This window comes from Vulpes vulpes, chromosome 14 (assembly GCF_048418805.1).
Source record: "Vulpes vulpes isolate BD-2025 chromosome 14, VulVul3, whole genome shotgun sequence".
In the NCBI taxonomy this organism is placed as follows: Eukaryota; Metazoa; Chordata; class Mammalia; order Carnivora; family Canidae; genus Vulpes; species Vulpes vulpes.
In genome coordinates, this window is record NC_132793.1 from 25239773 (window position 1) to 25263745 (window position 23973).

General features: G+C 45.2%; 1 protein-coding gene across 1 annotated transcript; it reads right to left on the reverse strand.

Moving 5' to 3' along the window:
* Positions 1–13261: 13261 nt before the first annotated feature.
* On the reverse strand, positions 13262–22653 carry BPIFA2 (BPI fold containing family A member 2). Its single transcript, XM_026009704.2, has 7 exons — positions 22497–22653; positions 20493–20637; positions 19735–19842; positions 18303–18455; positions 15978–16059; positions 14830–14893; positions 13262–13338 (listed from the first exon to the last, which is right to left on the reverse strand). The coding sequence occupies exons 1-7, from the start codon at positions 22651–22653 to the stop codon at positions 13262–13264; spliced, it is 786 nt and encodes a 261-aa protein (XP_025865489.2).
* Positions 22654–23973: the final 1320 nt, after the last annotated feature.

Sequence of the window (23973 nt, forward strand, 5' to 3'; positions counted from 1 at the left end):
CTTAGGTCAGGTACCTGTGAGGGAGCAAGCAAAGAGGGTCAGCTGTGGGGTCTTTCTTTGAGAGAGTCTCCCCAGAGCTTGGGCCTATGGTGGCTGCAGAACTCATGTGTACTAATTTTATAGATGGAGCCAATGAGTTTCAGAGAGGAGACACGCTTTTCCTCATAGTATAGAGCAAGAAATGAAGAGTCCAAGAGATGAAATCACCTCTCCAAGGTCACACAACCTGTATCTATGCCCAAGGGAAGACATCCTGCAGGGATCCTGCAGGGATACAGTCTTCCCCACTAGAGCTGCTCACTGCCCTCTGTGAGAGGCTGCACATGTTATAGTTACATGAACAGTCTCCAAAGCCCTCCACCTCTTACCAGGTGTGGGATTGTGGGATTTAGGGCAAGTTGCTTTACCACATGACATTGTGTGGAGGACATTTTATAAGAGGCATTGGTGGTGATACGCACTGGTTTCAGTGACTGACAGACTTGGGATGGAATCCCAGCTCTGCTACCTACTTGTTGGACAATCTGGGCAAGGCAGATTCTTGGAGGTTCATTTTCTTCATTTAGAAAATGTGAATGATACACACACATACCTTCCTCTCAGCCTTGTTATAAATACTGAGCACAGCACTCTACACATTGGAAGTGCTCCATGAATAGTTGCCATTATGTTGATGAGTTTTTTAATTATGATGGTTCTCATTTGGTGATTCAGAGGACTTATCTTCCTGAGTTGGTAGGAAACAATAGACTCAGTGGCATGGACATGTTCCTCAGGCCAAGGGATAAAGGCTGGTTTGGAGTATGTGGAGACTGTGGTCCAGTTTGTAGTGCTTCTGGGTTGAAACTCTCTGCTTACATCGCATGCTCTCTGAGCTGAGATAGGTCCTCAGGACCTTGACACTTACCTCATTCTCCATCATGGGTCAAAGACATTCTGCACGGGTTGGTGGGACTTTCAGTGGCTTCAGTCAAATGACAGCACAAATGGCCCCTTTTGGGACCTGAGACTAATAGGTGGATGCTGGTAGGGCCCAATCCTCTCTTTAGATACCTGACGAATTCCAGGAAGACAGTCCCAGTCACCAATCCCATGTAAATGACCCATTTAGTCTAGTATTTTAATTTTGATGATCTTTTTTTCAGACAAGTAGAAAAATTAGAAGAGATATATACAAAGAGAAAAAAGTAAATAAAAATCATTTCTTGGAGATTAAATTTTGTTGTATCTTCTATCAGAAGTTTTTCTTTACATACTCACATGCACACATACATACATGCATTCATGTAACATGAAAAAAAATAAGATTGCCCTGCCATGCTCCTATAGAATCACTTAAATAATAACACATCACAACAGTCTTTCTACTTCCTTATCTGCAGAATGTTCTAATGTATGGATTGACCAATGTTTATTTAATCAAGTCTCCTCCTTGTGGCAGTTTTTGGATTAATAACCCAAACGGCCCTAGGATGAACATACTTGGGCATTTTTCTTGGCTCATTTGCCATATTATTTCCCATAAGATATTTTCTGGAAATAAACAACCTTGAAATTTATTTGTTCTTGTTTTTGTTTTTTTAAGGATACAGCATTTCCTGTGTTGGAACTTCTCACCCTGAGCCCTAAATGAGTGGCTAAAAAGTTCAAATTCATTCATTCATTCATTCATTCACTCATTCATGAGAGAGACAGAGACAGAGACAGAGAGATGAGTGAGCAGGAGGAGGGGCAGAGGGGAGAGAGATGGAGGGGGAAAGGATTTCAATCAGACTCTATGTGGAGCCTTGTGGAACTCGATCTCATGACCCTGAGATCATGACCTGATCCAAAAACCAAGAGTGAGATGCTTAACCAACTGAGCCACCCAGGTGCTCCTAAGTTCAAATTCTAGCTGCAAGGTTCTGGTTTTGGTCAAGATGTAGTTACCAGACCAAATTTCCCACCAAAATCCGCTATAAAAGATACAAATATATGAAACAGGGGCAGCCCTGGTGGCTCAGCGGTTTAGTGCCGCCTTCGGCCCAGGGTGTGATCCTGGAGACAAGGGATCGAGTCCCACGTCGGGCTCCTTTCATGGAGCCTGCTTCTCCCTCTGCCTCTCTCTTTCTCTCTCTCTTTCTCTCTCTCTCTGTCTCTCATGAATAAATAAATAAAATCTTTAAAAAAGAAAAGAAATATATGAAACAATGGTTCAAGGGTATCAGTGAGAAACTACATAGGTACAAATGGAGAGCCTGTGATTCTTAGGAATCTTTCAAGGTGATCTCCACATTCACCCTAACTTCTGCCTCATTTCCCAATTTGCCATATGGGGAAATAGAGTCCAGACAAAAGGATAAGTCTCACTAGGCTGAGGAGGCAGAAGTTGGACTGGGGCCTTCCAGAGCAGTTGGGACCTGAGGAACAAAATCCCAGAGGGAGGTACCACAGGGAAAGAACCCCAAAATCAGTGTACAGACTTCCCTCAACTCCCTGGACTTAAGCTCAACTGTGCAGTGTGAGACTGGTGATATTATGATTCATAATAAGAATTATATATTTGGTTTTTGCCCCGTTTCTGGCACAGAGCTCCTAAAACCCTTGGAATTTCCTAAGTGATGAGAGTAGTAAAGGTGTCTTTTGTTATGTTAATGAGGTAACTTTTGGAAAGCACCTAAGGATGGGGATTGGTTTCCTGGGGAACCAACCAGGTGATTAGAGGGGTGCACCTTTCAGTCCCACCTTCCATGCTTGGGCTTTTGTGGGGAAGAAAGGAGCTAAAGATTGAATTTGGTCATCAGTGGCCAGTGATTTAATCAGCCATGCCTATGTAGTGAAGCCTCCATAAAAACTCCAAAGGTTGGGGTCCGGAGTGCATCCAGGTTGGTGGACATGTGGATATTCAAAGAGAGTGGTGTACCAGGGAGAGCATGGAAACTCCATGCTTCTTTCCTTATAACTTGTGCTATGTCTCTCTTTCACCTGGCTGATCCTGAGGTCAAATTCTTTTATAATAAACCAATCATCTAGGAGATAAAATGTTTCTCTGAGTTCTGTGAGCCTCTCTAGCAATCTAGTCAAACCCAAGTAGGAGGTTATGGGAACTTTTGACTTATAGCCCATCAATCAGAAGCACAAGCAAGTCCACCATATGGACTGGAGCTTGGCAGGTGAAAGTGAGGGCAGTCTTTTGGGACAGAGCCCTTAAGCTGTGGAATCTCATGCCATCTCTGGGTAGGTAGTGTCAGAATTGAGAGGAGTTGCAGGACACTCAGCTAGTGTCAGAGAATTGCTTGGTTGTGTGGAGGAAAACCCACACACATTATGTTTGGTGTCAAAATCATTAGACATCAGTAGACATTGGTAGAAGATAGCAACTGAGAGTTAAAAAGCTGAGCAGAGATTTCAGCATCTCCCCTAGGTGGTGCTGGGGAGACACTGGTTTGAATTCAAGCCATATTAAGATGGAGTGGCCTTGACGGACACATTGAACTTTTAGTTAAGACCTAGAAGATGATGCTGTAGGAGAAAGGGCCATGCCCTAGAAATAAAGGCTCCCTCTGAGGAGTAAGAGCAAAATCAAAATAGTTTCACTCTCATAAAACATAAATGTAAGTCTCAGCAGAATCAAAGTAATCCACTTATATTCTATTGGCTATCTTCCTTCCTCTTTGGAAAAAGATGGCACCATTCATAACTCTATAATTTTTATCATAATGTCTAGCATCTAATAAAAATTACAAGGCACGCACACGCACACACACACACAGGACAAATGAACTGAAATCCAATAAATTAAAATGTACGATATAATGGACCCATAGGAGATTCAATCATTTAAATATTGAGCAGACAACATGGCAAGAAGCCCATAGAGGATGAAAAGGAGACCTGAGACTTTTTCAGCATCTTGGAGGCAGTACCTGTGGGGATCCCAGGTAAGTAGAGTCAGTTTCGGGACCACTCTGATGCCCTGGGTTTCTGTCAGTTGATTCTGGATTGGCTGTGTAGTGGGGCAGACTTTATAAATGGTGAGTGACCCCCCTTTGCTGGAGAGACGTGGCACTGGGTGATGGACAGCTGGAAACTGGTGAGAAGCCCTCAATCTCACCACGTCTGTCCAACACCTCCAAAGCAAACATTCTTGCATAAAAGGCCTGGGGGAATTTAGGGGGTAGGGACTCACTTGTGCCAATTGATGTGCCAATAACATATTTCAAACTGTACATCATGAATCTCACCAAATGCAGAGGCACAGAGAATGTAGGGAGCATTGAGAGAGACTGGAGATTGTTTTCATGACTCTTATTCATGGCCCTGTCCTGCAGATTTTCTCATCTGTGCCATAAATGAAGTGGACCCAGGGACTGTGAAGGGGGAAGCCACTCAGTCTGCTCTGAGTGAAGGCAAGGGGAGGATGTACCTTGGCTTCAGTTGCGAGACACTTGGGTTCTAACCTGGATCTACCTATTCCTTGCTGTTTGACACTGAACAGCTCCGCTCCTATGGCTTTTTGGGCCTCAGTTTCCCCATCTATAATAACAGTAGCTGGCATTGATGGGCAATTTTCACAAATGCTTATGGAATTCTCATGGCATCCTTATGATATAAAAACTATTATTAGTCCCATTTTACCAGTGAGGAAACCAAGACTCAAGAGAAGAAATATATATTTCTTATTATAACTCATAATATCACCAGTCTCACACTGCACAGGTGAACTTAAGTCAAGGTCATAGAGCTAGTCTATAGTAGAGTTCGGCTTTGAGTCTAGTTCTGCATTATGCCCCAGCTTGTAACCTTGACACCACACCTCAAATTCCTCCTTTTAGAGCAGAGCTGAGGCCTTCTTGTTGGGGAATAGTAACAGCTCTCTGTTGCATGAGGAAAGCTTGTTCCTCAAGGCCTGAAGGACAGATAGGCTCCATCATTTGCTCCAAAAACTGGGACCCCACTTAAGCTTTAATTTAAAAAAATGTATTGAAACATATATTTCAGATTATTCACATGATCCTTGTTTATAAGGGAACATTTTAAAATACAGAAATTCATGAGGAAAACAATATCTCTATTTAGAGATAACTTTTGCTAGCACTTCAGTTCATTGTTTTCTAGTCTTCATTCTATGCGACTGGATATATACATAGATGTGAGAATAGTCAGCCAGCGTACCTCTTCACAGCAGGTCTTCCTAAAAGGACAACTGAACAGTATACTTTCTTGTCTGCTACATTAAGTCACTTAACCATTCTGGCAAAAATCAGACAGATCCACAGAGTCTAAACCATGGGGACCTTGTCATGCTCATCTCCTACCAACCATCCCTAAATGCCATCTACGTCCAATGCCACTTACTCATTGTTTCCCTGGTGCTCCCTGCCCCTCTTGCCTCAGGACCTTTGTTCAAGCTGTTCCTATGGCCTGCCTGGAAATGGCAAACACTCCATAAATCTGTGTTAAAAGAATGAATGAATTAAGGACCCATTCTTTGAAGACTTGTTCTAGTCTCACCCTTACCGAAAAAAGTATTACAGATTTACCTGGTAGAAATTAGTCTCTCTCGGACTCCAAAGCTGGACATTTTTCTCCTTCTTCAACCCCAGATCTGAGGATGCCGGCTTTTGCCTCTAATTTGTCAGCTTTTAGGGACTGTGTCTAAGTTTTTCTAAGACTCCTTAGGCTCTTATACTACACACTTTGCACACCACATCTCATTTTATCCTCTCTAAACCCTATGAGGTGTTGATGCTCCAACACTTTAAATTATGGGCAAAGGGGCTATGCTCTGAGAAGCTGAGCATTGTGCTTCCAGCTCCTGGAAGAACCAAGAATCACACCCAAGAGGTAGAGCCACGGGCTTAATCACAATTCAATTTCATCCAATATGTGTTCTACTATGGATTCGTGTTAGAGCTGGAAGGGCATTCTAATCTGGGTCATTTGAGAGCAAGGGCTCCGAGCAGATGTTTCAGCATGACCAGCCATTACAACCTCCTGCCTCCTCTTTGTAGAATGTGGATGAAGAAGTCCAGGAGAGAAGGCAGAAAGGGCAGGCAGGGGTCAGATTCTAGGGGAAACATAATGCCAGGCTTGGAGCCTCCACCCTGAAGATTTTTTTTTAAGATTTTATTTATTTATTTTAGAGAGAGGGGGAGGGCAAAGGGAGATGGAGAGAGAAACTCATGCAGACTCCCTGTTGAGTAGGGAACCTGACGTGGGGCTCCATCTCATGACCCTGAGATCATGACCTGAGCTGAAACTGAGTCAGTCACCTAACTGTGCCAGCCGGGTGGCCATTTTGTTCTTAATAGACTATTTTCCTTTCTTTCTTTTTACTTTTTTCTTTCTTTCTTTTTTAATAAACTATTTCTCTGAGTAGTTTTAGGTTCATAGCAAATTTGAGCAGAAAGAGCAGAGTTTTCCTATACCTCCTGCTACACACACAGCCTCCTCCATTAGCAGCACCCCCACCAGAGTGGGGCATTTGTTTTAATGATGAGCCCACAGTGACACATCATTATCGCTTAAAGTCCACAGTTTACATTAGGGTTTGCGCTCGGAGTTAGTTGTACATTCAATGGGTCTGGACAAATGTGCAATGACGTGCATCTACTATTATAGTATACAGAGCAGTTTCATTGCCCTAAAAATTCTCTGTGCTCTGCCAATTCATCCCTTCTTCCTTCTGAACCCCTAACAATACTGATTTTTTTAAAACTATCTCTATAGTTTTGCCTTTTCCAGAATGTTAGATAGTTGAAATCATCCAGTTTGTAGCCTTTTCATTTACTAAGCTTCTTTAACTTAGTAATATGGATTTAAGTTTTCTCCATGTCTTTTCATGACTTAATAGCTCATTTCTGTGTAGTGCTGCATCATATTCTGTGATCTGGATGTACCACAGTTTATTTATCCTACTGAAGGACATCTTAGTTCTTCCAAGTCTTGGCAATTATGAATAAAGCTGCTAAAACCTCCATGTGCAGGTTTCTGTGTGGACATATATTTTCAATTCCTTTGGGTAAATACCAAGGAGTGTGATTGCTGGATGGTGTGGTGAGACACTCTGGAAGCTCCAATCAGGGTTGTGAAATGCAGGTCCACAGGTACCATTTTCAGCACAGCTGCTCCCATTAGTCAGTTGGATGGGCAAGTGTTTACAGGACAATAGGGACAAATGTGACTTTGCCGGCTGACCTTGGATATGAGCTAAACGCAATCACTTTGTTCCTTCTTCTGGAACCAAAGGTGAGGTCTTGCCCCTTCCTGCAACACTCCCAGCCATGGCCTTTGCCTCCTTTCAATTCATCCGACATATCACCTGCCGGAGGAAACTTCTAGAAACTGATAGCTGAGGGTGTCTCTCCCCTGCCCAGAAACCTTCTATGGCTTCCTAGTACCTAGCCCAGTGGTTCTCAAAGTGTGGTCTAGAGGGGCCCCCGGGAAATTTCCTGGGGCCTGCAAGGTCCATCACGGAGACGCGATGGGTAGCCGGGGGCACCCGCTGGTTTGCTGTCTCTGTTCTGGCGGGTGGGGTGGAGGAGAGGTTAGCGTGGTGACGATGAAAAGTCGCCCAAGGATGGCGTTTTGAGAGACACTCGGGTGTACGAGAGACCAGGTTTCTCGGCCGCGAATAAAAAAAATAAAATAAAATAAAATAAAAAATAAAAAATAAAAAATAAATTTAATTCAGAGACATCATTTGCCTCTTCTCTCTCTTTTATCTCACAAGTGTAGAGCAGAATTTTCTAGATACTACAAGACATGTGATATGGCAACAGACTGAAGGCAGACCCGATGTGAGGATCCAGCTGTCTTCTACTAAGCCAGTCATAATGGAGATTTTTAAAAAATGTAAAACAGAGCCATTCTTCTTAGTTATGATGTATTTGGAACATAGAGCTATTTTTTATAAAAATATGTCATTTTGTTAAAATGCAGTTTATTCTTATTTTAAAAGAAATTGATAAATGTATATTAAAAATTTCTCAGTATTAGTTTTTTTCTTTCTTTTTTTTTTAAAGATTTTATTTATTTATTCATAAGAGAGACAGGGGGCGGGCACAGGCAGAGAGAGAAGCAGGCTTCATGCAGGGAGCCCGATGTGGGACTCCATCCTGGGTCTCCAGGATCACGCCCTGGGCGGAAGGCAGTGCTAAACCGCTGAGCCACTCGGGCTGCCCAATATTAGTTTCTTTTATGGCAAATATTGATGAGTAGAATCCATGTAGACAAAAACTCTTTGAGATCTTTGGTTTTTGAGGGTGTGCTAAGGACAAAGAAATGTAACCCCTGGCTGAGAAGATCACGTCTAAACGGCCTCTAGCTTGGCATTCAAGGCCCTGCCCTTCACTTGACCTTCACACATTTATGCTCCAGCAGCATTCAGATCCTGTGGGTCCCCAGATGACACTAGGTTGATTCTCACCTCCCAGCCTTTGTTCATGTGGTCGCTTCTGCTTGTAATGCCCTCACCTCCTTTGTCTCCCTGCCAGGCTTTTAATTTCAGCTCAATCAGCACCTGCTCTGGGAGGCCTTCCCTGAGTGCTCCTCATGGCACCCACCTGCCCCAGGAGGCTGTGTGCCTGAGTCCTGTCCTCTCCCCTCCCATGGGCATGGAGCTTTGCAGGAGTTCCCTCCATGCTGCTGCACTGGGGGTGGGGTGGGGTAGGGTTGGGGGTTTGGAGGCGGGGTCCCACTCGGGCACCCCTGAACTGCCTAGCACAGGGCCTGGCTTAGTTGGGTGCTCAATAACCTTCCTACTTTTTTGAAAATCCATTTTATTTATTGTATCAACATTAACACAGAAACAAGTCACCCCATCAAATGAAATCTGTCAAGCTGTCACATCCCTGTTTAGTGTCCCCACCCAGTTTCAGATTTGTGCATCATTGTGATACCAGCTTAGTCCTAAGATCTGTATTTTTACTCAGCTGAAAAACACAGTATTTCCCCGTGTTAAAAAAAAAAAAAAAGTAGTTCTAATCTATGGGGTTGATGTAACAAATGACTAAATGACTCTCCTGATTTGAGACCTTTGGCTTTTCCAGTTTGTTGAAGTTTATTCTACTTCCATTAAAAGAGCAAATATTTAAAATAAAAATGTCCATCTGCTGGCAAATATATGGTGAAATGTATATACTCTCTCATCATCATGTAAATAGAAAGATCCGGTTTGGTAAATTCTGTGATGTGTTCTTGGGGTCATAAAATTTTCCAACACATAAAGTAAATAATTCTGATCCTGAGTTGTTATCCTCAAGGAATCATGCAAACATTGGAAAGATCAAGCATTTATTTAACTGGATTAAGCCTTCAAAATTGTAGCCTGCATTAAAGTTTTGCATTCCAGTTTCTGGATGGTTTGGGATCCAATCAGGTTTTGCGTTCTTTCTTCCCATATATTCCCTTATAACAGTTGTTCTCTCACCTCTTCCAAGGGTCTTCCTCTTCCTTGATGCCTCCTTCATGGGGTGTCATTATCTCCAGGAAGACCGCACCCCTCTTTGTGGTCTGGGCCAAGTAGGCCAGGAGCCACCGCTGGTCCCAGGGGTGCCAGGCTGACAGCAGGAGAATGCTCCCTCACTTTTTCCCCACGTCCCCTTTCCTGTCCACTGTCTGCATCAGTCACCAGTGGAGCTGAGTGGCCTTGCCTCCTACCCCATGTCTGGCTTCACTCACCAGGAGCCCCACATTTGGTCCATAGTCCATCACGTATGTCCTCAAATGCCAGGGATCTGGTCCTGATAGGCAGAAAACAATGACAAGTCTCCTCCACCCCTAATCCTGGCTTGCTAGAATTTTCCTGTAAACCTATCCACTCAGGTGGCCCAGGGATGGTGTCTGATTGTGTACAGAAAGAAGGGGTTCATTCATTCATTCATTCATTCATTCATTCATTCATTCAACATATGTCAGTGCTTGTACTGTTATCTGATCCCTCTCTGGATACTGGAGCTGCTGAGAAGAGGGAGGTATTTGCCCTCAAAAAGCTTGCAGGCTCTTGGGGCAGATTAATGAATAAAGAAGGTGAAAACCATTCTAGTCAGAGCTGATACTTTCGAAATGCTCTCTCTCTGTATTGGACAGTGATGGTAAGGTAGCTTGGTTAGACCTCTATGTTGGGAAACACAGTGTCTTTTTTGGGAAAGACCGAGGAGAAGCCCTCACTTAGCTGGAAGGTGACTTCTGAGCCAAGTTTTAAAGCAAAGCAAGATTTAGCCAGTTGGAGAAGGAGAAGGAAAACTGGCCCCAGTAGATCTAACAGCATGGACAAAGACTTGACACTGACTTAGATTGGTTACTGCTCAAAGAAGCCATGGATTTTGAGACCTCCTTTGTGTATTTTTTGTGGGAGGTGGGTTTGTCACACAATAGTGAGAAAAGAAAACTCATTCTTCTTCCCTGGCTGGAAGGGAAGCACCAACTCTAGAGGAGGATGACTTCGGATTAAATCAGCTTTGACCAGCTGTGTGGCCTTGGGTAAGTCACTTCACCTCTCTTAGCCTTTGTTGCCTCATCTTCCCTTTGACCAGCTGTGTGGCCTTGGGAAAGTCACTTCACCTCTCTTAGCCTTTGTTGCCTCATCTTCCCCCAAGATCCATACACTGAACCACTCAGAAAAAAAACAAAAACAGAATTTAATGAGTTGGTGTACATAAAGGTTCAATACAGGGTTTCTCAACACTATTGACATTTTGGCCTGGATGATTCTCTGTTGTGAGAGGCTGTCCTGTGCATTGTAGGATGGTTAGTGACATCCCTGGCCTCTATCCACGAGAAGCCAGTAGCATCTATCACTCAATCTGTGACAATTAAAATATCTCCAGATATTGCCAATGTCCTGTGGGGGTGTGTGGCAAAGCCACCTTAAGTTGAGAATCACCAGCCTAATAAAGTGCCTGGTATGTAGTAGTGGCTCAGTAAATGTTTATTTCTTTTCCCCTTCAAGTCTGGAGGGAGCACTAATTCTTATCCTGTTGGAGCAGGGCCTTTAGTGACCACCTTGCAAGTAGGGAAATGGCTTAGAGAGAAGTTAGCAGCCTAATGTCACACAGCATATTATTGGCAGAATGAGTTAAATAGAGAAAAGAAGCCTTGACAAGGAGACCCCAAAACACACTGGTTCAAATAAGCTAGCTCATTCCTTTACTGTCCCAGGGCCCAGAGATGGGTGGTCAGGGGCTGATGGAGCAGCTCTGCTATCTTCAGTTCAGGGCTTCCACCTCTAGATCTCAGGCAGGTGTTCCACCTGCTTCTGTTTCTAACTTGAGACAAGAGAGCTCAGGAGGAAGTGGACAGAATGCCCCCTTCTCCTGTTTTTAAGTAAGCACAATGCCCAGTGTGAGGCCTGAACTCACAACCCCAAGATGAAGAGTCGCAGGCTCTATAGACTGAGCCGGTGAGGTGCCTTTTTCTCTTAAAGTGCAAAGTAGAATTTGCCCCTTCACTTCTGCTGATTTGCCATTGGCCAGATCTTAGTCACATGGCTACTGCAAGGGAAGCTGGGAACTGTAGTCTGTGGCTGGGGGGCCATGTGCCCAGCTAAAACCTGGTGGGGAAGAGAAGAATGATCTCTGGGGGACCACTGGCCTTCTTGCCATAAACACAGGGTGAAAACCCAAGATCTCCGGGGACTGTGGTTCTCTCTACCACATCAGGGCTTTCATCAATCAACAAACACGGGGGTATGGTTATAACAGCACTTTCAGCTATAGAGGGGACGCTCATCGAGCTCACTAGCGGTCAGGCCCCAGTTGAACCAACACCTCCCACCCTCACAACAGCTCAGCAAGGGAGGCTTGTTTTGCTAATTCCATTTGACAGATAAGAAAACTGAGATCCCCAGAGACTAAGGAACCAGCTCATGATTTTAGGGCTGGAGAGTGGCAGGGGCTGTGTAGTGCTTAGATGTGCCTCCCGGGTCCCCAACCCCATCCCCCCTCACCCAGTGCCCAGCAGCCCCTCCCCCACAACCTGAACTGAGGTCTTCACGGGATTGCTCAGGAGAGCTGGCCCACGGCCCCTCCAGGCCACCCCGAGGGCTCAAGGGTCCCCTGAGGTGAGGCAGCCTTCTTCAGAGGAAGGCCTTTATAGAAGGGGTGGCAACCTCCTCCCTGTAGGACAAAGGGGAGCCTGGGCCCTGCCTAAAGGGAGGAAGAACAGCCTGGAGAGGTTCTCATCTGTTCTCAGCAGAGGAAAAGCAATGCCTGCTGGGGGCCGGAGAGGCAAAATATGTGGGTGACGGGATGTCACCTCTCTGAGCAAAGGCTCTCATAGTTATGTGTTCAAATCCTGACTTTGCCACTGCTCACTGTGTGACCTTGATAAGTCACTTTGCCTCTATGAGCCTTAGTTTCCTCCTCTGGTAAATAGGGACAAGCATAGGAATTGGTGAGGTCATGTGTGCCTGCAAAGGCAGCTCTCCATGATGGTGGTGGTATTAACATAAGCAGAGTGGTGCTGTCTTGACCATGGCCTGGCAGAACCTGGGGTGAGCTGAGTTCTAGGGTGTGGATGGAGGGGCACTGGCCAGAGAGAGGAGGTGGTCTCCGTGGGATAGTTGAGCACCCTCAAGGCACTTGGCTTCACCAGGCAGGCAGGGCCTTCAATGCAGCTCGGCAGGTGGGCATACAGGCTCTCAGGGCTGGTGACAGGAGTTGGAGTGAGCTCTGCGTCTAGAGACTGAGTCTGCTCGCAGGTGCTGCTTAAATGGATCTCCGTTTCATTGGAACCCTAGCCCTTCAGAGGGACGGGCTGGGATGCAGCCTAGGGCCTTGACCCTATGTCCCTCTGCACTATACTCCTGAGCCCACAGACCAGGTGTTCCCCATTCTCCACAAGGCCTCTCAGAGCAGAGGGGAAGGGAGAAGAGCACTGGGTGGGGTTACCCAAAATGTGACTGTCCCGTTCTCACTGCCTGCCCGGCCCAGAGTAGACGCTCACTAAATGCCTGCTGGGCAAATGAATGGATAAACCAAGGGGTCTGCCCCTGCCACCGACTGTATGGACCCTGGGTGGTCTCTTGTCTTCTCTGTGCATTGGTGTCCCCATTTGTAAAACAAGCTGGATAGTTCCAGATGTCCCTTCCAGCTCCCACCCTGGTCTCTACCACCCTAATTGCCTGACCCCTCATCCCAATGGAGGGAATAAAATGTGCCACACAGGAGGGTGCAGAAATGGTTTTTTATTGCAGGGGATGGAGGGTGGTGAGCACAGAGGCTGCCGTTCCTACTGTGAGGAGGAGTGTCTGGGAGGGCTGCTGGCTGTGCTCAGGCTGTCACTCTGGTTGGAAGGTGGCTGCATCTGCCAGGATGGAAATGCTATAAGGGACACCATTGAGCCACTGGAACCGATCTGAAATGAGACCACAAGGGATTGTTGTGGATACCTGCCAGCCACCAGACACTGCTGCCTGAATTCTTTTCTACAATATCCTGCAAAGTCTAAGGCCTTGGAGAAGGGGCTGGCACTGTGGTTTGGGGTGTGTCTCTGGCACCTGGCACTGACCTATCCTCCTCCCCATATTCTCCTTAACGATCCAACAATGGCAGATGTGAAAAGACTGATCAGAGGCCAAGACAGGAGCCAGGGTTCAGGGCTCAATATCATGGGTCAGGGTCAGGATCATGATCTGAGATCAAGGTCATGGCTCGGTCTGCGACCGATGTTCTTGCTCAGTAAATAACTGAGGTCAAAGCTCAGTTTGTAAGCAGGATCCAGGCTCACAGTCTGAGTGAGTGAATAAGGCTTAGGGTACAGAGTATGACCAGGATCAGACCAGAGTCACAGTTCAGTCTATGACCAAGATGAGGGGGCTCAGCCTGCTGCTGAAAAGGAAAGAGAAGCCAAGTGTGGAGGGGCCTCAACCTCTTATGGAGTACAGAGCCACCCCTTACCTTCAGGTGGGCCTCACCAGCAGTCTTCCTCATCTCTCTCTTCAGGCAGCATTAGGCCCGTGGTCTTCCTTCTGAAATTTATCTGAAGGAACAAAATGAATAGCAGGTCTCGGTCTCCAGTAGAAACCAGATCCCAATGGCTGCCACTCTCCAGTGGGTCAGTCTGACAGGCATGGGACCTCGGGTATGTCAGCCCACCTCTCTGAGCCTCAGTTTGTTCATCTGCAAAATGGATATAACGACAATTCCCAGGCCACAGTGTTGTCACAAGGATCCAATGGGATGGTGTATGCAAAGCTGGAGTAGAGTGATGGCCCAAGAAACCGACCTGTGGCTCTTTCCATAGAAGGGCCGCCTCCAGGACCCTGACACCTTCATTTACTCCACTTCCATTGCTCCAGTATCCCCAGCAACCTCAGCCTTGCCTAGAGACCCAAAGGCCAAAGAAAGTCCCCACCATGGCTGGAGGAGGAACCATAGCTTTTCGTAAAGAGGGAAAGGGAAGGGCAGGTGTTTACTAGTAATGCCTACTGGATATTAGACTCTATGCTCCTTCTTTTAATCCACTCATCACCTTCCAGTGTTTAAAATCTTGGTTCACCCAGAAGGAAACAGGCTCAGAGAGGCGGAGCCACTTGAACAAGTCCCCCCCAGTTGCTAAATAGGAAAGCCAGGATTTGAACCCAGATCTGGCTCATCTTCTTTCTCACATCATTCTGCCAGGCAGATTCTGCGGGTTTAAAGAGCGGTGATGGTAGAGAGCTCACAGAGGCCCGGAACTCCCTCAGTTTGGCCACACTCTCCCAGCTTGCTCAGATGCTGGGTCTTCCTGCTTCTCCAGAGCCTCCTGACCACCCCTGCTGTGGGTGGGCACAGGGCTCATGCTTGGTCTTGGGAGGCTGCAGAGGGAAAGCCCCTTTCCTCCCCCGGTCCCCAGGCTGTGATTTACCAATGATGTCCTGAATAATACGCCCATCCAGGTTGGAGAGTAAGGTGTGGATCAGTGGGCACACCTGGGGGGAGGGAGAGAGGGAGAGAGAATGAGTGAGGGAGGGAAGGAGAGGAAGGCCAGGAGCAGGAAGGAGGACAGATCATTATCAGCTGGGATCAAACTGCCAGCCACCTACCAAGATCTCAGAACAATAGAAATCTAGAAGCCCAAAACTAGAGAACCATAGGAGGCCAGAATTCTAAATCCTTAGAACATTGGAATCCTAGAACCTTGAGAATCTAGAGTGTTAACATCTCAGAAGCCTACACTCTTAGAAACCTTGAACTTTGGAACCCTGGAATTTTAAGGAATCAAAGGGGGCCCTGGGAATCATAGAGCAGAGTTTCTCACACTGTGTGTATACAATTCCCTGAGGATCTCATTAAAATGCAAATTCTGATTCAGCAGGTCTGGGGGTGGGTAGGAGGGCGCAGCACAGAGTGGCTGCATTTCTAACCAGCTCAAGGGTGAGGCACCCTTGCTACTGGTCAGAGGACCATATTTTGAGTAGAGAGACTCCTCCAGTTCAATGAATGACAGAACCACCTAGAGGGTTTTTCTTTCATAAATCCAGATTCTCAGCCCCCTTCCAGAATGACTGATTCAGAATCTCTGGAACTTTGGACACATAGTACATATGGTTTTGTATGATGCACAGATGAAAATACTGATTTTATAGGTCTCTATATTTTTTAAATTAATTACATAAGTGATATTAATTTCTAATTATGGTAGAGATACAGTTTTCTTTTTAAAATTAATGTTTTTAAATAAGTTTAAGTAAAATCATGTTGTTTAAAGAGGAACGCATTAGCTAAAAAGGCATATTGCGGGCAGGTAGATATGGTGAATGGACCAAGCTTGGGACCCAGTGATTTCAGCTCATGTCAGCCGCACCCCCCCCCTCCCCCCGCTCCTCTCTCCTTCTCCACAGGCTGAGTAAAGGGGCACAGGTTCTAGCTGACAGCCCAATGAGAAGTTTGCACCCCAGAAGAAAAGGTACCAGAGAATACAGTTAGGGCATACCTGTGAATGGCATACCTGCCTCCCTTTCCTCCCCCTCACCCCCAGGCATGTCTCTGGGCCCCAAGGAGAGGGGGACTCACATCCTTCTCTATCAGGCGGGACAGGGTCTTTGTCAGGAAGCTGCTCACGGTGTTCGCGGCCTTCTCGATCAGACCATTGTGGCTGGAAAAGACAGGCAACTGATAAAGCCCAGTTAAGGGGTCAGAGCTGCCACACAGTGGGGTGGGGAGAGGGTAGGAGATGGTGGACCACCTTGAAATGAGGCAAACCCAGGGGTAGTGCAGTGACTTTCTAAACACAGGCAGAGCCTCTATTCAGGGGCACCACACTTCTGTCCAGAGGCTCACTTCAACCTTAAGACCCCACTCTTTCATTTGACACATCCACAGATCACTGCCTGCATGCCAGGCATCGAGCTATGCTGAGGACATGGGGATGAGCAAAGCCCAAGCAGCTCCTAACCTGGTGCCTAAACATGAAACAAGTCTTGCTATGGCTGGCTCCTCCACTCAGCTCCCAGCATGACTGGCACCTCCTCAGGGCAGCCCTCCCTGTCTGCTTGCCTAAGAGAGGGCTTTCTATCATTCGGTCCTGTTACGTGCACTGCTCTGCTGAGGGCTCATTGTAACCTGACATTTTCCTTGGGGGCTCTTTACTGATGGACTGGACACTTGTCTGTTTACCTTTTCCTCAGGACAATAAACTCCAGGAAAACAAGGAAAACTCCTTGTCTGTTGTCACCAATAAATTCTCCAGAGCTCAGAGCCTATCTGGTACATAACAGATGCTCAAGCATTTTTGGCTGAAAGACTGAAGTAAACATAGAATTAAATATAGAATAATGGGCACCTGGGTGGCTCAGTTGGTTAAACATCTGCCTTCAGCTCAGGTCACGATTCCAGGGTCCTGGGATCAGTCCCGCATTGGGCTCCTTGCTCAGCAGGAAGTCTGCTTCTCCTTCTCCCTCTGCCCCTCCCCGCCCCTCATTCTCTTTCTCTCAAATAAATAAATAAAATCTTTGAAAAAAAAATAGAATGACAGCTTGTGACAAGTACTCTGAAGGGCAAGGGTAGATTATTTTGAGGGAGAACCTGAAAGTTGAGAAGTGCAGGTGGAGGGGAAAAGGTTTTTCTAGAAGGTCAGATCAACGTGGGCACAGGTCTAGAGGTGAGAAAGAGCTTGTTGGAGACCTGGAGCAAAGGCCAGTGTGTCTGGAGCAGAGTGAGCAAGTCCGGAGCCAGATCCGACTGAGCTCAGACAGTCATGGGGAGTGCTTGGCGTGAGCGGGCGTGGAGCAGCAGAGAGGGGTGCCATTTCACAGATGTGGACACTGAGACCCAGAGCAGCAGGAGGAATTCCCTGGGACTGCAGACAAGGCAGGATCCAGCAGGGCTCAGCGCTATCAGTTTGCACCCCAGCCTTCCCAAATAACATCAGGTAGTGGAGTTTTTCTTCGGTTTGGGGGGATCCTTGCAAACTGTGATCAAATCCCTTGAAGGGGTCGGGAGGAATGACCTCTGCTTAAGGCCCTCAGGGCTGAGAGCACAGACCCCAGCCTTGTTTGCCTCAACGCTAACCTGCCCCAGCCCTCAACTTCCAGATAATTCTCCTCCAACAGCCACCAAGCCCTTCCTCCCTCGACCCTCTTCCTCCACCAAATCTGCTCTTTCAAGCATACAGGTTAAGAAGTAGATTTTGTGGATTAATAGGGATCAGTGATTTAAATGGAGAGGATTCAGTTTTCAAGATCTCATTTCAGGAACTTTCCAGTGAATGGAGGACTCTCTGGGGACAATCTGAAATTAGAGCCCATGGTGAGCATTTACTTCTCTTCCCTCTCCCACGTGGAGGCAGGAAGGAAAATACAATTTATTATTATTATTATTATTATTATTATTATTATTATTGAAAGGTATAATGATAAAGGGGTCACTTTTTCAAGAAGAAGTAAGAATCCTAAATGTGCATGCACCTAACAACAGAGCTTCTAACAGCAGGAATCGGAATTCTGACAGAACTGCAAAGTGATCAGAGGCCAACACTCCTGTCTCAGGAATGGAAAGAACAAGAAGACAGTCAGCATGGATATTATCATCACTGAGGGCTTAATGCGTGCCAGGCTGTGTGCTAAGCACTCATATTTTCTCATATGGTCAAAAACCAATGAGGAGGCATTATTGTCACTTTCAGTTTACAGATGAGTAAACTGAGACTCAGAGGGGCTAACTTGGTCACAAAGTGGTAAGTGAGCATCGAGTTGGTATTTGAACCAGGGTCTGTCTGACTCCAGAGCCTAAACTCTTTCTTGCCACATGGTGCCACCTTGTGGTTATAGGAATAGGGTTGAAGCTAGGGGTCCTCAACTCCTCTGAGAGCCCAGCTCTGCTGAGATGGATGGGCCTTACCTGTCCAGCACGGTGAGTGAGATGCTGTCCTCATCACTGCTGCATTTTCCCACGATCACTGTGACAGCGCCAGTCTGGGCATCAGTTGCAAGTCTGACGCTAGTCACAAGGTCCAAAGAGACCTTCAGGTTGACCACCCGGCCAATGAGAGGCCTAGAGGAAATAAGATTCCCAGTGAACAGAAGTCTAGAAGGCCCACTGGGGTTCTTCCACCAGTGTGAATATTTACTCTCCAAGATGTCTATGGATAATGTCAGCACCGTCTATATTCCTAATGCATTTAACATTTACATTAAGGGCTTTTTCACCTGGCCACGTAGATTTGGTTCATATGACAGTTTTATATAGCACCACTCTAATAATGAAAATAATAATAGTTAACATTTATTGAGGGCAAATTATATGCTAGGCATTTAAAAAAAGATTTATTCATGAGAGAAACACAGAGAGAGGCAGAGACATAGGCAGAGGGAGAAGCAGGCTCCCTGTGGGGAACCTGATGCCGGACTCAATTCCAGGACTCTAGGATCATGACCTGAGCCAAAGGCAGACGTTCAACCACTGAGCCACCCAAGTGCTCCTATGTTAGGCATTTCTAAAAAGCAGTTTTTGGGGGTGCCTGGGGGGCCCAGTGGGTTAAGCATTTGACTTGATTTTGGCTCAGGTCCTGAGATTGAGCCCCACGTCAGGCTCCTTGCTCAGTGAGGACTCTGCTTAAGATTCTCTCTCCCTCTTCCTCTGATCCTCCCCCTCCTCTCTCTTCGTCTCTCTAAAATAAATAAATCTTTAAAAAACATATTTTTTCCTGGATTAATTCATTTAATCATTACAGTGATACCATGAGGTAAAATTACTATTATTATCTTTATTTTCAAAATGGGGAAACTGATACAGAGAGGTTAAGTAACCATCCTGAGATCTCATGGCTAATGAATGATGGAATCTCCGTGTCTTCAATTTGTCTTCTTCCACATATGCTCATTTTTCCTATCTCTCTCTTTTAAAATAATTTAAAATCATAATTTCCCACATGTCCTTCACTATATACTGCACACTACTATGTGTGTTTAGCCATAATGGTCGCTGCTTTTTTCAAGAGAATCTCAAGAGACAAAATAATGCTGGTGGAAATTTTGCCAAAGAGTTATAAATGCTCATGCCTTCTCAGTTTTTCAAATTTTACAATTAGATAAATGTTATGATTTCAGAAATATTTAATGGGGGATTGTTTTAAAAGAGACTTTGTTCTGGCCAAAGTTCATTAGAACATTTACTTCAGATTTTAGAGCTGGAAAGTCCACTTCATTTACAAATTAGGAGACTGAGGCCCAACGCTACATAGTAGCATGGAGAAGTGCCTGACTTCAGTTTGGAGATCCATTGGCCATGGTGCACTTCCTCTCCCAAATCCCAGACCCTAATGCATACTCACAGGGCCAGGGTGACATTGGCAACAACGGGGATCCTTATGTTAAGGCCTTCACCATCAAGAGTCAGTTCAGCTTTGATTTTCAGGATGCGGGAGTTAATGATGTTTAACCTGTGCAAAAACCACAATTTCCCTTAGTTATTCCACATGACAGCCATGTGCTGAACACCTCTCTACACCAGCATCATGCTGAACATTTGGGCCTCACCAACTTTACCTTCTTTGGCCTTCACAATAGCCCTGTTCAGAGGTTTGGTCCTCTTCATGTTATGACATGGCATACTGAGGCTCAGGCAGATGTAATTTCCCACAAAGGTTCCAGGGAGGAATAAGTGTCAGAGTTGAATTTGAACCCAGAACTGTTTGACTCCAAAACCCCATATGTAGAGCCAGCTATGTGGTATGAACTCCAGTTTTCTCTCTCCTGAGGAGATTCTGACTTTTATCCTCAGCTATATTTGGTGAAGAAAGTCATGCTCCATGGAAAAGGGACCTCAGGCACCAGCAAACAGGTGGAGGTAAGGATTAAGAGGATCTTCGCCCTGATCCTAAAATTAGGCAACATGGAAGCCTAAATCCATGAGATGCCCAGATTGGTCCTGCAGTCCTGCTTCTAATTTGCTTGGCCTCAGACCACCTTGATTCTGTGGGGAGGAACAAGGTTTAGCTACCTTTCTGTCTTTGACCTTAAACTCACCTCCCCAAAGATGGGTGTTCTCTTTTCTTGGAGCAAAGATCTCCACCCTGAAACATCAACTTACCCCAAAGTGTCATCCTTAGCTGGAACAATCTTAGAAAGAGCATCATTCACCAAGTTCTTCACTTCCTGCACCTTTTCCTCAGCCAGATGCCAAGCCTTGGATTTCTGAATTATCTTCCAGTCAGCCTTCAGTTTTTGAAGAACAGCTAACAAAAACGATGGTCATTTAGTGTCATGCATCACTTATGGAGCAGTGACTATGCACCAGGCACTAGGTAAGACTATTTATCTGTTATTTCATTACTCTTCATAACTACCCAAATGAGATAGATATTGTTATTATCTGCATTTTTAAATGAGGAGATAAAGGATCAAATGGTTAAGAAATGTGCCTAAAGGGGACGCCTGGGTGGCTCAGCGGTTGAGTGTCTGCTCAGGGCATGATCCCAGTCCCAGGATCGAGTCCCACATCAGGCTACCTGCATAGAGCCTGCTTCTCCCTCTGCCTAGGTCTCTGCCTCTCTCTCTATGTCTCTCATGAATAAATAAAATCTTTAAAAAAGGGAAATGTGCCTAAAGTCATGAGTCTGGAGAGCCCTTGTTCCTTCCATCCTGCCTTCATACTAATATATACTCATCACTCGTAAACAAAGCTATCACTCAACTAACCAGGCAATTGATGTTGATTGTACAGCAGCTTCTAGTGGTGACTTGAGAAGAGGTCTATTGCTCTAATGAGATGTTCACACGAGTTTAAAAAACTAGGTCAAACAAAATGAGAGAATAAACTAAGAAATGGAAAATCTAGAATCAAGGAAAAAGTATGGCTCCAACTCAAAAGTGGCAAATAGGAGTCCCAGAATGACAGCTTTGCAGTAGGCTCAGATAGCAATAATTCATACAGGAACAGGAAAACAAAGTGTTCTAATGGGAGGGCTCCAGAGAGAAGAGGGATTAGATAGTCATAGCAGATGTAGAATGGTGCATATAAAAAGAATTAAGGCTATGCAATAGGAAATAAATCAAGTGAGAAACAAGGCAATTATTAATCCAAGGAAAAACAAAAAGGTATACAGGAGAAGCCATGTAATTATAGTTCTGCAACTTGGCTCTGCAATGGACAGTATCTACCTAGTTATGATGGTGCAAGTGGAGACTACCAATTTCAATAAAAGTATATTTGGTCCTATAATTCACTAGGTGACCTTGATCCGGACACTTCTGTTTCTGAACTCAGTCTTCCCAGCAGTGAAATTAGAGAGTGGATCCTTTCTATATCTTTGAAGGTTGCTTAAGCCCTGACAAGGTTTGAATGGTAGCCATTTATAGCATTTACTTCCTCCTATAAAGAATGTTTGTCAGTGTGCTGTTAATGTTTCAAGAAAATGAAAAGAAAACCAAATTCTCTTAAGAAATCAGAATAAAAAAGAGACATGATTAAATATAAAGCTAGGTAGCTGTAAGGCTACTAGACTGAGGTATGGCTAATTTTCAATGAATTAATACAAATCAATAAGAAAATCGAACAGCCTAGCAGAAGAATATTCTATAAATATGAACAAAATATTTATGCCAAAATATGTAAATAGTTAATAAAATATGAAAAAAATGAGTGAATTCTTTCATAACTGGAGAAATGCAAAGTGAAATGAGTTATAATCTTTTATCTATGGAATTACCAAAACATTTAGTTGCCCATACAAGTGCTGTCAAGGGAGTAAAAAAGAAGGCACTCTTCCAAGACTTCTGGAGAGAATGTTAATGTAGGTGATTTGTCAACATCTCCTATAATTTAAAATGTGCATACCTTTAGAACTTTTTAGGAATTTATCCTATGCACATATTAGGAAAATTTGCCATAATATAATGTGTAAAAAGATATTCATTTCAGCATTGCTTGTTCCTAGAAAAATAATGAATGAATGAAGCAGGAACTGAATAGCCACCTTTTTTTCAGTAAACCATCCTTAAACAGCAACCCCTGGTGGCAGCCTCTGGTAATGCAGGCATAGCATTCAGGAGGCAAGCTCCTAGGTGCCACTGATCATCCCTCTTGTTTACTCACATTCAAGTGTATTGTCAACGGTCTCAAGTCCTTTCTCAACAACAGGTTTCAGTTTGTCCACAACATTATTCAGGTCGTCGCCAAGATTTCCAAGGAGAGACGCTGAGGTCCCAGTGAGCAGGCCGCATAAGAGAACAAGTTTCCAAAGCTGAAGCATCTTGTCTTGACACCTGGACAGTCATAGGAGGAACAAGAGTGAGAATTACCCAGAGAGAAAAGAAATCTTTGATAAGCACCTATCATTCTTACACTTCACATTCCTTTAAGATAGATATGGCTAACTTCTGTTTTACAGATGAACAACTCAGGTCAGAAAGCTAGAGCAACTTGCCCACAGGCACACAGCCGGTGAGTAGAAGAGCTAAAATTTGAAAAGTCACAGTTATCTCCAAGTCTATGCTCTTCACACGAAGGTCCTTTACATATGCTGGCTCCTCTGCCTGGAACATCTTTCCTCGTCTCTGCAATTTTGCCTAAGTCATTTCCTACTGACTCTCTAGCTTCAGGAATACGTCATGCCTTCTGTGAAGCTCACTCTGGGCCCCTTCTCTTCCCAAAATTGAGGTTAGGGTGTCCCACCACACCATCCTACTGTCTTTGTCTTCTTTTCAGAGTTCTAGGTGTCAGTTAGTGATGACTTGTCTGCCTTTCCCATCAGGCTGTGAACTCCTTAGGAGAAGGACTACAACTTACTTTACTGTAGACTCTCCAGCCCCCAGTAAAAACCTGGATCTAGGAAGTACAATAAATAAATATTTGCTGAATAAAAGTATGGGCAAATAAATGGGCACCATGTCATGACCCTACGTTGTTCATCAGTTTGACACTTCTAATATAATATATCTCTTAATATGCTATATTCAAAATATTAGTGAATCCAAGTGGCCCCATCCTTCTGCCTCTTGCTCCCAAAATATTCTGAAGATCTCCATGTGGAGTGCCATTGGGGGCAGGGGGAAGCCCATCACTCACAGGTTTGGAGGAGGATGTTCGTAAATCCTTGCTCCCCTGCACGGTCTCCTGGGATTCTGCTAGGTGTTGGTGGCCTTTATATGGTGGTGACAGGATGGGAGGCTACACACAGAAGCAAGTGCTGGTTCCAGGGCCATCCAGAGAGATTCCAAAGAAAATAACCCTGTCCAGGATGAGCAGATAGATTTCCGACCCAAAGGTCACCTAGGATGCTTGAGCTGAAATGGATGGACGTGCAGAGGCCTTTCTGCCAAGACTAAGACCAGGTTCTCATGGAGCCTCCAGAGGCCAATACAGCAACCATCATGAGTGGGAGTTGGGGCGATGATGGAGTACGGATGAATAGGAGAATCATCTGGTGGGAGGACCCATAGTGATTATGCAACTAATTCTGTCCTCACTTGGGAACTGAGGCACAGAGAGGGGAAGCAACCAGTTTGAGGTCACCCAGTAAGAGAAGTTTAGTGGTGGACCTCACAGTCAGGGTCAGTGACCAGGGAGGTCA

Excerpts from the sequence above, each read along its gene's own strand:
- BPIFA2 (XM_026009704.2), bottom strand. The coding sequence starts at position 22,653 with ATGCTTCAGCTTTGGAAACTTGTTCTCTTATGCGGCCTGCTCACTGGG. Across the intron at positions 20,638-22,496 it reads CGTTGACAATACACTTGAAT|CTGTTCTTCAAAAACTGAAG; the intron begins GTGAGTAAACAA and ends CGTTTTTGTTAG. Across the intron at positions 14,894-15,977 it reads CCCGCCTGATAGAGAAGGAT|GTGTGCCCACTGATCCACAC; the intron begins GTGAGTCCCCCT and ends CCCTCCCCCCAG.